The 15,837-nt window shown below is 42.5% G+C and overlaps 1 protein-coding gene across 2 annotated transcripts in view; it reads left to right on the forward strand.

Annotated features, from left to right (window-relative positions):
• PLOD2 (procollagen-lysine,2-oxoglutarate 5-dioxygenase 2) overlaps positions 1–15,321 on the forward strand; it is a 127,149-nt gene extending 111,828 nt beyond the window's left edge. The window contains exons 13-20 of one of the 2 annotated variants that reach the window (XM_075569707.1): positions 1,073–1,214; positions 2,448–2,510; positions 3,687–3,800; positions 4,436–4,501; positions 7,901–8,005; positions 8,617–8,763; positions 8,861–8,986; positions 12,443–15,321. In XM_075569707.1, coding sequence (XP_075425822.1) covers positions 1,073–1,214; positions 2,448–2,510; positions 3,687–3,800; positions 4,436–4,501; positions 7,901–8,005; positions 8,617–8,763; positions 8,861–8,986; positions 12,443–12,598 — 919 coding nt within the window. In that variant the 3' untranslated portion in view covers positions 12,599–15,321. The remainder of the gene's footprint in view (positions 1–1,072; positions 1,215–2,447; positions 2,511–3,686; positions 3,801–4,435; positions 4,502–7,900; positions 8,006–8,616; positions 8,764–8,860; positions 8,987–12,442) is intronic. The other variant, XM_075569708.1, reaches the window with a different exon arrangement.
• Positions 15,322–15,837: the final 516 nt, after the last annotated feature.

A 15,837-nucleotide genomic window follows, 5' to 3' on the forward strand; every position in this document is an offset into this window, starting at 1 on the left:
TAATAAGACCACACAGTGTATATTCTAGTGAGAGGGGCAGTAATAACACCACACACAGTGTATATTCTAGTGAGAGGGGCAGTAATAAGACCACACAGTGTATATTCTAGTGACAGGGGCAGTAATAACACCACACAGTGTATATTCTAGTTAGAGGGGCAGTAATAAGACCACACAGTGTATATTCTAGTGACAGGGGCAGTAAAAAGACCACACACAGTGTATATTCTAGTGACAGGGGCAGTAATAACACCACACAGTGTATATTCTAGTTAGAGGGGCAGTAATAAGACCACACAGTGTATATTCTAGTGAGAGGGGCAGTAATAACACCACACAGTGTATATTCTAGTTAGAGGGGCAGTAATAAGACCACACAGTGTATATTCTAGTGAGAGGGGCAGTAATAACACCACACAGTGTATATTCTAGTGACAGGGGCAGTAAAAAGACCACACACAGTGTATATTCTAGTGACAGGGGCAGTAATAACACCACACACAGTGTATATTCTAGTGAGAGGGGCAGTAATAACACCACACACAGTGTATATTCTAGTGAGAGGGGCAGTAATAACACCACACACAGTGTATATTCTAGTGAGAGGGGCAGTAATAACACCACACAGTGTATATTCTAGTGAGAGGGGCAGTAATAACACCACACACAGTGTATATTCTAGTGAGAGGGGCAGTAATAACACCACACACAGTGTATATTCTAGTGAGAGGGGCAGTAATAACACCACACAGTGTATATTCTAGTGAGAGGGGCAGTAATAACACCACACAGTGTATATTCTAGTGAGAGGGGCAGTAATAACACCACACAGTGTATATTCTAGTGAGAGGGGCAGTAATAACACCACACAGTGTATATTCTAGTGAGAGGGGCAGTAATAACACCACACACAGTGTATATTCTAGTGAGAGGGGCAGTAATAACACCACACACAGTGTATATTCTAGTGAGAGGGGCAGTAATAACACCACACAGTGTATATTCTAGTGAGGGGATACAAAGAATATGTGGATATGGAATCTAAAATAATTCTCTTTCCATTTGTTTATAGGGGTGTGTGGAACATCCCGTATATGGCCAATGTGTATTTGATTAAAGGACAGACACTTAGGTCCGAATTGAAGGAGAGAAACTATTTTAATCTGGACAAACGGGACCCTGACATGGCACTGTGCAGAAATGCGAGGGAAATGGTAAGACCGGGTATCAGGTTTGTTGAACACAAATGTTACTTGTTTCACTTTTCGTTGCTCTAATTACGCTGCTTGTGTGCGTTTGCTCCCAAGTAAGAGCACTAGCCAGTAATGTTTGTGATTTTCTTTCCAATTTTAAACAAGCCGGCTGTTGTGTGAGCGCAGCACCAATTCCTGATTGCAGGCTCTATCCACAGCCCCATATTCAGGGCACATTACTCTCATGGGTAACCTGCTGTGGAAACCGAATAACGCAAGCGGCAACAGACAGTATATACATTTGAAATGACCCAGCAGCGGAGCACTTACTCCCCACATGTTATTAATACGTACACGGGGTCTGCTGGAACATTTCATAGAGCAGTTCGGAGTATGCACAAGATATATATTTTAGCATTAACTGTATATAATTGTTGGTGTGATTTTGTAAATTTTCTTATAATCAAAAAAGGTTTATGGTGTGACATAATGGATATAAAGTATTCTTTCAACTCTGTCACTATAATATATATGTAGTATTATTTCAACTCTGGTAAAATATAATGTGTACACAGTATTATTTCAATTCATCCGTCTTGGAAGTAGATGGACGTTGTCTTTTATACGTCTGTCACATGCAATTGTGAATGTACCGTTGTGTAAAATAAAGTTCACACTTACTGAATATCTGTGATGGTTCCAGAAGAGAAGTAATTCACTGAGCCACTAATATTTCCAGAGATTGTAACATTGAAAAATACTTTACTGAAATGTACAGCAAAAGTTGGCAAGTATAACGTTACTATGTTACTCTTCTGTATGTAAAGGCAGATCTTCCTTCAAACGCTTTCTTTCCCGTCTCCTCTGCCTCCGTTATTTCAATCTCTGCTAACACCTTGGGTACACACTTTGCTTAACAAAGACGGCAGTCATGCAAAGATTCGCCTTTCCTCGCTCTCGCTTTTTCAATATGTTTTTTGTTTTTTTGTCCGGGATATTTGGCCTGTACCTGTTTTGCTGAGCAGCTGACGCGTTAGCATGGCCGACCATGTTGTCCGTCCGCCCGCCATACAGTATGCTTCGCTTGGGGCTGCATGGCGCCAGGGCAGGCTACTGAAGCTTCCATTAAGCTGTTATTTTTTGAATCTGTATTTTCGTGTCTCCACAGTCAATATAGGTAAAATTAGAAAAGCAGAGGGAGAGAGAAAAGAGAGGCGTATACAAACCCACTTACTTGATGCTTCTTCATTTTAGAATTTACAAAGAGAAAAAGACTCCCCGTCAGCGGACACTTTCCATATGTTCAGACCCCCAAAGGTTTTATCATATTTATTATTTGTTCTCATAAGTCTAGTTCTGTGCTATCTTCCTTTATCCACTTGACAAAGTTCACTCTTTCTCGTAGTTTTAAGCGGTAAAAGCACCAAACTGTATTTTCATTCGTATCAGAATGAGAACAGCTTAGCCTGGCTTAAACAATACGTTTTTAGCTGGATGGACATTTTGCACCAGACTAAATGTAGCCAGTTTTCTTACATGTGGGATTGGCAGATGTCAGCAGAAAACCAGATGCCGAAATAGGAACTCTGCAAACGATGTAATTACAATGCCGCTTTTTTTCCTGATTGGGTATTTGGTTTGAAATTGACGTAAACGGGCAATTTGTAGTGACCATGAGAAGCATCTGCTTAGTGTAAAGAGAAGACCGCAATACAGTCCCTTTAACAGCATGCTCAAGTAAAAATAAGGCTGCCCAGGATATTGTGTGCATTAGCTAGTACAATCCAAGCTACAGTATATCTTCTCTCTTTCCCTTTCCACATTTCACATTTAACGCAAATAACCTATTTTTCAGACCCCAAATCTAAATGAGAAAAATAATTCAAAATAGCAGAAATTAAACAACGTTATTTTTTTTCCAGACGTACTGTAATTTGCAACATTGACATTGCAACATTGACATGTGGTCTGAAAAACAGTTTTCTTACAACGTTCAAATACTATATACTTTTAAATTTCTTACTAATTTTAAAATATGTAACCATAGTCTGCCTCAATTGTTCTTTTTAAGCATTTTACAAGGCAAGCCTAACCTTATTGCCTTAACATTCTATGCAGCAATGTGTTGGGATATACAACATAGAAGGCTATATTTACTAAGCTATGCTAAGCTGGAAAACACGTCATTCAAAGCGAGCTGCTTAGTAAATCATAACAATTGAAACTATTTTTCTTTCAGATACAGACTTGGTTTAATCATTTGGATTATGTACAGAAGGGAAACCTCTATATAACCACTTAGAATTTCCCCATTCCAGTCTTACCCTGTGCCACTTGAATCACAGTACTTCTGTTCTAGGGCGGGGATTTCAATTATACCAGTTCATTTTTCTTATAGGAGGGATTTCTCTTTTTTTTTTCCAAACCTCTACACTTGTGTCAAATGCAACGGCAAAATACAACAACTGATATCTCTCTAATTATTTGCCATAGGGTGTTTTCATGTACATTACAAACAGACATGAATTTGGAAGACTTCTTTCAACGGCCAATTATAATACTACTCACTATAACAATGACCTCTGGCAAATATTTGAAAATCCTGTGGTATGTATCTGTAACACATCTTCTACATTTTGTGAGACTGTATCCATATTTCAATGCCTATAATTGGACATTTCAGTTAATCATAATAGGCAATATTCCTCGAATCAACAATCTGCCCTGCTCATTTTCTTATTTGGGGAGGGGGGGGGGGAAGGTGTCCGCTATGGGGTGGGGGAGCGAAAGAGTCCTGTTTAGCAGAGGTCACATTTACTTGTATACCTCCATACCTCCCAAAACACTAATTATAAAATAAGTTGAGATACGTGTAAACGTACCTGAGATACCTGGGACATATTTGCCCATTCCTGCAGCATTTTGTTAAGCTTGGCGAAATAATAATTGTTAACACATATGGGACATTTACACCCATCTAGACTGATTCAGCAAACACAGAGAAAAGAGCAAATATTCATTTATAACCGGATGCAAAATACGTAGCACTTTTAATTTAAGGGGGATTAAATCTTCCTTAATTAAATTGCCAGAAATAAAAATCTAAAAATAAATAACTACAAGAAATGTGAGAAGTCCAGGCATAAATGCGTGAACCCCCAGCGTGTTATCTATTTCACTTTGCACTACTTGAGCTTTTATTGAATTACTGTACAAAATGACCAATTATATTTATTTTTCAGGACTGGAGGGAAAAGTATATAGATGTGAACTACTCAAAGATCTTCACTGAAAACATTGTAGAGCAGGTAAGACTATGTACTAGATGCAAAACTAGGTGATTTAATACATGGTTTCTTGTCCAACTGGGACCAAGAGTATATGTACTGTACACCATCAAGCGATAAAATACATAAGGAGTCCTTCATATTTATGGCCCATCCATGGGACGTGCTGCCCGCTGCCAGCCATGGGACGTGCTACCCGCTGCCAGCCATGGGACGTGCTACCCGCTGCCAGCCATGGGACGTGCTACCCGCTGCCAGCCATCCATGGGACGTGCTACCCGCTGCCATCCATGGGACGTGCTACCCACTGACTGCCAGCCATGGGACGTGCTACCCACTGACTGCCAGCCATGGGACGTGCTACCCACTGACTGCCAGCCATGGGACGTGCTACCCACTGACTGCCAGCCATGGGACGTGCTACCCACTGACTGCCAGCCATGGGACGTGCTACCCGCTGACTGCCAGCCATGGGACGTGCTACCCGCTGCCAGCCATGGGACGTGCTGCCCGCTGCCAGCCATGGGACGTGCTACCCACTGACTGCCAGCCATGGGACGTGCTACCCACTGACTGCCATCCATGGGACGTGCTACCCGCTGACTGCCAGCCATGGGACGTGCTACCCGCTGCCAGCCATGGGACGTGCTGCCCGCTGCCAGCCATGGGACGTGCTACCCACTGACTGCCATCCATGGGACGTGCTACCCGCTGCCAGCCATGGGACGTGCTACCCGCTGCCAGCCATGGGACGTGCTACCCGCTGCCAGCCATGGGACGTGCTACCCGCTGCCAGCCATGGGACGTGCTACCCGCTGCCAGCCATGGGATGTGCTACCCGCTGCCAGCCATGGGACGTGCTACCCACTGACTGCCAGCCATGGGACGTGCTACCCGCTGCCAGCCATGGGACGTGCTACCCGCTGCCAACCATGGGACGTGCTACCCGCTGCCAGCCATGGGACGTGCTACCCGCTGCCAGCCATGGGACGTGCTACCCACTGACTGCCAGCCATGGGATGTGCTACCCGCTGCCAGCCATGGGACGTGCTAACCGCTGCCAGCCATGGGATGTGCTACCCACTGACTGCCAGCCATGGGATGTGCTACCCGCTGCCAGCCATGGGATGTGCTACCCGCTGCCAGCCATGGGACGTGCTACCCACTGCCAGCCATGGGACGTGCTACCCACTGACTGCCAGCCATGGGACGTGCTACCCGCTGCCAGCCATGGGACGTGCTAACCGCTGCCAGCCATGGGATGTGCTACCCGCTGCCAGCCATGGGATGTGCTACCCGCTGACTGCCAGCCATGGGACGTGCTACCCGCTGACTGCCAGCCATGGGACGTGCTACCCGCTGCCAGGCATGGGACGTGCTACCCGCTGCCATCCATGGGACGTGCTACCCGCTGCCATCCATGGGACGTGCTACCCGCTGCCAGCCATGGGACGTGCTGCCCGCTGCCAGCCATGGGACGTGCTGCCCGCTGCCATCCATGGGACATGCTACCCACTTACTGCCAGCCATGGGACGTGCTACCCACTGCCAGCCATGGGACGTGCTACCCACTGACTGCCAGCCATGGTACGTGCTACCCGCTGCCAGCCATGGGACGTGCTGCCCGCTGCCAGCCATGGGACATGCTACCCACTTACTGCCAGCCATGGGACGTGCTACCCGCTGCCAGCCATGGGACGTGCTACCCACTGACTGCCAGCCATGGGACGTGCTACCCGCTGCCAGCCATGGGACGTGCTACCCGCTGCCAGCCATGGGACGTGCTACCCGCTGCCAGCCATGGGATGTGCTACCCGCTGCCAGCCATGGGACGTGCTACCCGCTGCCAGCCATGGGACGTGCTACCCGCTGCCAGCCATGGGACGTGCTACCCACTGCCAGCCATGGGACGTGCTACCCACTGACTGCCAGCCATGGGATGTGCTACCCGCTGCCAGCCATGGGACGTGCTACCCGCTGCCAGCCATGGGATGTGCTACCCGCTGCCAGCCATGGGATGTGCTACCCGCTGCCAGCCATGGGATGTGCTACCCGCAGCCAGCCATGGGACGTGCTCCCCACTGCCAGCCATGGGACGTGCTACCCACTGACTGCCAGCCATGGGATGTGCTACCCGCTGCCAGCCATGGGACGTGCTACCCGCTGCCAGCCATGGGACGTGCTACCCGCTGCCAGCCATGGGACGTGCTACCCGCTGCCAGGCATGGGACGTGCTACCCGCTGCCAGGCATGGGACGTGCTACCCGCTCCCAGCCATGGGACGTGCTACCCGCTGCCATCCATGGGACGTGCTACCCGCTGCCATCCATGGGACGTGCTGCCCGCTGCCAGCCATGGGACGTGCTACCCGCTGCCAGCCATGGGACGTGCTACCCGCTGCCAGCCATGGGACGTGCTACCCGCTGCCAGCCATGGGACGTGCTGCCCGCTGCCCGCTGCCAGCCAAATGATTGGTAGTTCAGTTATCCTTCATTATACGCATCGTAAAATGATTTTGTAAAAAGAAAGCAGTAATCCTACCCACTCATTCTGATTGAGAAAACCACCTCCAATTTAAAGTGGAATTCATTTTGAGATATTGAACTTCATGGGGTTGATGTATTTAGGAAATATTGGAGCAGAGTAAGGGGTTTTTGACGCGTTGAACCATTTTTTGGAGAAGTTACAACATGCAAAAGCCAGTTTCTTAGATTTGTTGCAGATTGTTTGAAGCCACAAAGTTACATCGCCGGAAACCTAGTGTGTGTTTCTGATGAAAATTAAAAGAAAGAAAAGTGATGCACAGAGGTTCACAGTTTTTAATACATTTCATTATAATCGGTGATGTAACTCATCCATAAAATCTCCCTCTTTGACTCCGTATGTATGTATTTATATAGAGCCATTAATGTACCTAGCGCTTCACAGCAGTAATACATGTGACAATCATATAAATAACACATAATGAGAAGAAGTGCTGCTATCATCCCCTTTAATTTAGCTGATTAAAACCAGGGTTTCATTTACTTTTGCACATTCCCTGACTTTTAATTACCCATTGCTTGTCTAATTCATTCCTCATTTTGTTTCAAAAGACATGAAATTGGCTAATATAAACCCTACTGGATATTTAAGAAAAGGCTGGTTTTAATTCAAGACGGTTATCATGTAAAAACTATAGAATTTCCGTAATTATCATTGGGGTTCACACATTTTATCTCGACACTGTATATAACAAAGAAAAATTGCATCAAGCCCAGAAACGATATAATGCGTGTAGCACACACAACATTTAAGAACAATTAATATGAAGGTTTTTGAGAATGAAAATGTCCTCTTTACAAAACTCATTCACACTCGTAGTCTACCAAGTGTTGGACAATGATCATAACAATTATGTTTTTTTTTTTTTTTTTACAGCCTTGCACAGATGTGTTTTGGTTCCCATTATTTTCTGAAAAGGCCTGTGATGAAATTGTAGAAGAAATGGAACATTTCGGAGAATGGTCTGGTGGAAAACATAACGTAAGGAATAGTTTCTTCCAAAACGGTGCGAAGTATCATCTCTATGGCACCAAAACGATGCAGTCTAATGCTCACTTCCAATGCCTAATGTTTTTATTATAATGTTAAGACATTTGTCACTTTTTTGAAAGGATACAAATTACATACTGTAGGTTTTGTGGGCTCTAAGGAAAAGGCGTTCCATTGATTTTTGGTGGAATTCCTGAAACTCCAATAACTGGTACCCGCACTTTTTCTGCATGAACTGGAATGCAAGTCAATGGCAGTTAATGTTTACTGAGCTCCAAAACCAGTCATTGGTACTCTGTGAATCCTATTTTGGCATCAAATGTGGTGCCACAAAACTATAACAGTTATTTGACAGTAACCACACATTTTGCTGGTACAGTTTGACAAATGACACTTAACAGGTATTTCAAGTTGTTTTATCCTGTTGCCAGCCTTTATTGGGCCGCAAGAAGTTTATGAATTAGGCGGCTGTGGTGTCCATATCTTGGGCAACCTTTTAGTTTGTTAATGTTTATACTTCAGTGTACATTTCTCCATCACCATCCCGTGTAATGTTAACCATAGAATAAAGAAGATTTGACATTTTCTTTGCCTGCGACTAGGATATGCGAATTTCTGGAGGATATGAAAATGTGCCAACTGATGATATTCACATGCGCCAGATTGGGATGGAATTTGAATGGCTTCATTTCATTAGGGAATACATTGCTCCAATAACGCTAAAAGTCTTTGCTGGCTACTATACAAAAGTAAGGTTACTTATTATTTATTCGTCAATTAAACTGTACAATGCTCTTGTGGAGTTGGCTAATGGATTGGTATCTTTTTTTATTATTATTTTTTAAGGGACATGCATTGTTGAATTTTGTTGTAAAATACACTCCTGACCGGCAGTATTACCTGAGACCCCATCATGACGCGTCAACATTTACCATCAACATAGCACTCAACAAGAAAGATGTCGATTTTCAGGTAAGTTTGCTACTTAGTATACAGTATGTCCTGTCTATGTGACAAAACTGTTTCACATCTTTTCATCACAAACAAAACCAACGCAACATTAATTAGTCAATTGAATGATGCAGGCTTTTCTTGTCCCTTGACTATTATTTCAATAAAACATCAAGTTTATAGGTTGAACTTGATGGACGCATGTCTCTCTTTTTGGTATTTACAAATTGGGTCAAACAGACCAAACTGACTTCCTTAGAAACATTCAGTGCCCAGGAAGGTAAAGCAGCTGTACAGCATCAATATAAAACCGCTGGTAAACAATATCACACAAACACTATATAAATGGCAAAACCTAAATGGAACATTTCTGGGGAGATGCCATCTTGTAAAGATCACAATTTTCCCTAAAATCCTGTATATTCTCCAGACACTTCCAATTATAAGAGATCAAGATGAAACAACTAGGATAAGTTTGTCAAAACTACAGTACAACAACAACACAAGAAACGGAGGTGTAAACTTCCCCTCACTCAGAGTGTATAATACAGCGGCTCTTCTGAGATATGCGGGGATTGGACTAACCGCACAAACCATTTCACAATACACAAATTAGACCAATAACTAAGGCGAGATATGAATTTGATTTACTTATTACACGTCATCTAAAAATATCCCAGTATTGATAAAAGAAAATCTGCTATTATTCAACACGTACAAAACATGGTACAGAGCTAGGAAAGCACTCCATCTCCAGAGAGACAAACCGTTACATCTATCGTTTATTCAAAATGATCCATTTCAGAGGGGAAAGCAGGCTACCCGTTTGTGGCTTGGGAATATTTAGCATAAGACAATTGCTACATAAGCTAGATAATGGCAATACAAAAATACTAAAAAAAAAGCGCTAGACCTTATACTAAAACAGTGCTGTGCACAAACAAAAGCTGCCTGGTAATCTAGTGGGAATATTCTCAAAAATACCCCCCAAAAAAATATAAAAACACAATATAGAAATATAACCCGGCGCGTGTATACATATATTAAGTGAATAACCAATATAGATATATATAGTCCATAAAAGGATATGGGTGATTAATGTGAGTAAAGTCCTTTTCTTCCGAATTTGAGTGGTTAAGAGATGGAAGATGGACTCAAATCTCAAAGCCCATATAGAAAGAGTTCCTCTTCACAGCAGAATGTTGTCCTATAAATTGAGACATAAAACGGGGAAAACCATTGCGCAGTATTGTTTTACGACAATTTAACCCTTGTTCATGAAACTCAAATAAATGCCTACTTACTAGAAGCAGGTATGGAGCATGCAGGGGAGAGAAACTGTAAATGGAGTCTTCTAAGTCCAAGGAACTTCAGGTGTAACGCGAACCCCACGTGGTATTCCCAAATCCAATGGATGTAAAGAGAACCTCCTTCTCAGGAAAAGATATCTCCTGAATCCGTTCCAGGACTCCTGTATCTTAATCTCCAACCAGGAAGGAAGAGAGACAGACAGGGGATTGCGCAATATATAAAAACGTTAATGACCCCTCCAGAACTAAAACAGAACTAAAGAATTACGCGAGGTACACGCGATACCGGCGAGGACTAACAGTGACTGAGTACTGCTGATGGGTGTGCCGGGTCGGGCATTGCTATTTTGATTTTGAACTCACGTTCTCTTGTGAGTATTATTCTGTTTTAGTTCTGGAGGGGGTCATTAACGTTTTTATATATTGCGCAATCCCCTGTCTGTCTCTCTTCCTCCCTTGTTGGAGATTAAGATACAGGAGTCCTGGAACGGAGTCAGGAGATATCTTTTCCTGAGAAGGAGGTTCTCTTTACATCCATTGGATTTGGGAATACCACGTGGGGTTCGAGTTACACCTGAAGTTCCTTGGACTTAGAAGACTCCATTTACAGTTTCTCTCCCCTGCATGCTCCCTACCTGCTTCTAGTAAGTAGGCATTTATTTGAGTTTCATGAACAAGGGTTAAATTGTCGTAAAACAATACTGCGCAATGGTTTTCCCCGTTTTATGTCTCAATTTATAGGACAACATTCTGCTGTGAAGAGGAACTCTTTCTATATGGGCTTTGAGATTTGAGTCCATCTTCCATCTGTTAACCACTCAAATTTGGAAGAAAAGGACTTTACTCACATTAATCACCCATATCCTTTTATGGACTATATATATCTATATTGGTTATTCACTTAATATATGTATACACGCGCCGGGTTATATTTCTATATTTGTATTTTTATAAGCTAGATAATACTATATACTCGTTCCAAGAGCTGAAAGATAAATACGCACGATGGACAAAGAAAAAAAAAGGGTGGAGAAGTTCTTCCCAACTTGGGAGAGCTTTATCGTACCACAATCTGAAGAGATCAAATCCAAAATACAAGAACGTTTTCAATGCACGAGATGGTTCACGATGCGCATGCTAGTCTGGAATCCCCCAATAAGAATATGAATACTTTACAGTCCAAAACAGGAATCTATAGAACAGGGAAAAGCCAGAAAAGACTGTTGACCAGAATATCAGCAGACAGAGGTTCATTATTCACACCATATAAGTAAGAAGGGGTTTTAAGACAACAGAACAAGCTGTTGAGGTTGAGAGTAGTTGACGGGTGTACCCGGGTGACTTACCAGGAGTAAATTATTCAATGTTCGTTTTAACTGGTTGACAATGTACAGTAAGATTGTTATATATCAAATTGTTGTTGTGTTAAGGTTTAAAAAAAAAAAAAGAGGAACTTACAGAATGTATAACTACTGATGCAAGACAAAATATATTTTAAATAAATATGTTGTACCATGTAAGAATGGAACTCTGTATCACGTACAAGATTTCTAATAAAAAAAGATTTTCAAAAGAAAAGAAAAAAGAGACTTTCAGTGACCCGTAAAGTAAACATTGCACAGGCTTCTATTTTCTTCGGGTCTGGAAACCTGTGTGGTAATTTTTGTTTTACTAATTAACCTACTTATCTTTAATGGCAACATTAATTGCATCAAACAAAACCTATAAAAGTAAAATAGCTCAGATCAAGAATAAACAATGTATGGGTCACATTAAGGACCGGATTGAATATTGTCTGAAGCAGCTGTTCACACGGTGATAATCTGAAAACTGACATTGACTTACAGTACATAGCTGTTTTCAGCCAATTGTGGTGCTATTGGCCATTTTGGATAATATTCCATCGGGCCCTAGCCCTTCACAAAGAACATTCCAGCTGTTGTTCTTTCCTCCGCTCTATAGACCTTATTCTATATAGTTTAAAGCGGCCGTTCAGCCAGGAATTTCATCCGAAAACTGCCGCTTCGCACTATAGAATGACCCCCTATGTCTGCATGCATTTTACATACATGCAATAAGTTTACACATGCATTTAATGGAGGAGGGGAAAATCGCATGAAACAAAATAATGCTGCGATCTTAAAAGCAATTTGATTTATTTTTGCAGGGTGGCGGATGTAAATTTGTTCGATATAACTGCTCCATTGAATCGCCAAGGAAAGGCTGGAGTTTCATGCACCCAGGGCGACTTACACATTTGCATGAAGGACTTCCTGTTACTAATGGAACCAGATACATCGCAGTGTCGTTCATTGATCCATAATCTTTCAATTTCACCAACTCCTAGAAAACCAAAGATCAGAATTTTTTTTTATGAGAAACATTTATTTATAGAAGTCCTTCCAGATGAAAATGATGATCATATTTGCCTCTGTTTTATGAAAACCATGTTCTCGTATCCACCCGAATATTTAAAAAAATATACAGTGTATATATATAAAAAATACTTTTGGGCTAAACATTCAGATTTAATACTATTCACACAGACTATAATATCCTTATGTCACAGTTTCACATTTCTGTTTCTCAACATAAACTGGAAATAAAGAGAAGCGTGACGATTATTTCCTCTTCACCAACAAAAAGGTGAAAACCCTTCCTCATTTCTTTTTAAGCTAAAATATTTGTAGCTGTAAATACACGAATTCCCTGATGATGCTTCAAACAAATGAATTCTAAATCCAAAGTAACTTGCATTAGAGACGCATGTTAAATTACTGCCAAGGACCCAAAGGCCAAGATATTCAGAAGGTGCTAAACTTCAGTACGCCTTTACTCCCAGTCATTTGAATAAGGCCAAGTTCATACTGTAGCCTCGCGTGCTGAGGCGCGTTCACGCTGTGCCTCGCCATGCGAGGCAGTGAGCGCGCTTGCGGGGCGGGAGGCGGTACTCACGCGGCGCCGACGTCTAGTCACTTGTGCAGTTGCAGTCTCCCCCCCGAGCAACATATTGTTCCCTTGGGCCACTTACCCCCCCCCCCCCCCGCGCAGCAACTTACCCCGCTGGCAGGCAATCTCTCCCCTGTTCACATCTCTCCCCCTGCTTCGTCTTCTTGGCTGCTTTGGCGTCACGTGAGCGGACTCAACGCTCAAACTAAAATCAGACTGTTGGGTGAAAGTCAGCACGTTTCCGGCCCGCCTGCGGAAGCATGCGCGAGCCCCTGCTAAAGCCGCTCTCATTGCGACTGCAGGGGCTCACTGACGAGCGTCAGCGCGGGTCAGCGACTAAGCGCTGACCATGCCCGCGGCCTAAGAGTAAAGGCGTCCTGAACCTTCGTACCATTTTGTGGATCTGGGCCCAACTAGTGTACTTACTGTTTGTCATACGTAATAATACAATTGGGGTAGGTATGATACTTCTGATAGTGAACCAAAAAGTGCCTTCACTTAAACATTTAGATAACATTAAAAGGTATTATCCCAACAAAACATCAAGTATTATGTTATTTACAAATTGCACCAAGGACAAAAGCTGACCCCGGAGGTCTGAAAACGAAACTTATTTTAGATAACTTATGATGTAATTGACTTCCTTAGACTTTCTGACCCCGTAAAACTGCACATGTTGTTTACTGCATTATGACAAACAGAATGTCTTCTTCCCCTGTACAGTGCCATCTCCCAGCTGCTTGTGTCTGTGTGTCTGTATTCATGTTACTACACTTTAAATGGAATTTATATTCATGATCAGTAAACAGTACACCGTATTGCCTTTCAGTGTGTCTGTAGAAATCCATATTACGTAATGTCCTAGATCGCTCATTGGCCCCAATGCGAAGTGCTTTAAAACGGCTGCCCTATACTAGGGAAGATTTTTGTCCCATTGCTTTGAGAGGATGCTAAAATATCCTCTGGCATAGGAAGAACCTCATAGCATACCGAATAGATTCCACTGTTATAAGTTACATGTTTTTTTATGGATATTCATTCACAGATGTTAAAACAATCTTCTGAATTATTTGGAATAAACAAATGTGTATTTTTCTTAACTCTGTGCAGATTGTCCATAAGGAGGAGTAAGATCAAGATCACACTTTGATTACAAATAGTTTAAACAGACCTACTGTACCAAAAAAAAAAAAAAAAAGACGAGCATTTTGTTGAGGTAGAAAGTCCAAAGGCTTTTTCCCAAAGTGTAGTTACCACAGTCAGCCCATAAAAGGAACACGCTTTCCGGGAGTTGTATAGAAACCACAAGGTCTATTTGAGCAAAATTAGCACATAACATCATTTATGATTTATCAAGCTCTTTACTCCTATTTTGCTCCATGTCAACCGATTTGGGATTTGGGGAGCGTCAAAAGGCATGGTCCCAGATTATAATACAATGTACTGTATCGAACATCGGCAAGGATTCACTGGGCCACAATGTAGGGTATCGCTCCAGATCCATCGTTAACTGCCTTTGCAAGTCCATGGCAGTTATCGCCGGATCGGACACGGCTTGGTGAATCTCCTCCTAAGTGCCTCTGTGTGTCACTCGTTCTCCGTCAGTGACATTGTGAATATTTCCCCAAGTGCACTATTAAAAAATGTCAGTACTGGAAGTGATCTCTTTCAAGTGCCTTTTTTTTTTCCTTTTTCTTATACTGTTCTTAAAGAGGATCTTTTCATTGTATGCACCAAGTGACCTTTTCAGCAAATGAATTAGCTTTGTACATTTCCGCAATGTGAGGTTGGTGATCGGATTCTAGAAACGCCCGCCCTTTAAAAAAAGAATGTGCTCCAAGTAATCAAAGTAGATTTTATGAACATTTCAAATTACTTGAATTGTGTGTCAAGAACCTGCTATTTAGCTGTTGTCTATCTTTCTTTGATCAAATGAGATTATCTCTATTTGAAATAATTTGTGATAAGAAATGTACATGTATTATTTGCAATACACGGATTCTACTTGAAGTAAATAGAACATCATCGGTCCTGAAGTGTCAAAAATGTAAGTGATGTCAGAAGTTTGTGATAAATAAATGTTAATTTAAAACATTCTTCTGTGTGTTTTTGTTTCTTTATTCTTATTGAGATTGTACCTTTCCATTTGTGGATAATATATAAGGTACCAAGCATACTGTGATGAAATGGACAGCAGGGTTGCTAACAAAAAACAAAAAAACGTAAAGCCTGTCCTGCTGTTCTCGTCAGTTACTGGGGGTAATTCAGGACACTTTGGTTTTGCCCATGTATGGTGTCTGGAGCCCCAGGGTTATATGCAGAATATAAATGAAGCCAGATAGCTAAACTCATCCCTTTTTATAAGCACAAGAAGTCCCTTTGTCTTAACTTTATTGAAGGAGTCAGAAATAAAAAGGTGCTTGTAGATCTTATACAGTAGTGTGGGTGGCGAGTGCTTCTCTATGTGAAGGTGCTTTGTAGTAGAGGGAAGGTCAAAACGAATGCTTTTGCAAGGGAGTAGGTAAGAATAGGAGTACTGACTCAGCCTGCATGGATGGTAAAGGATGTATCACACAGGAAAAGTGACTGGACGGTGCTGACTGTGATCACAGA

Source organism: Ascaphus truei, chromosome 14, assembly GCF_040206685.1.
Source record: "Ascaphus truei isolate aAscTru1 chromosome 14, aAscTru1.hap1, whole genome shotgun sequence".
NCBI lineage: Eukaryota > Metazoa > Chordata > Amphibia > Anura > Ascaphidae > Ascaphus > Ascaphus truei.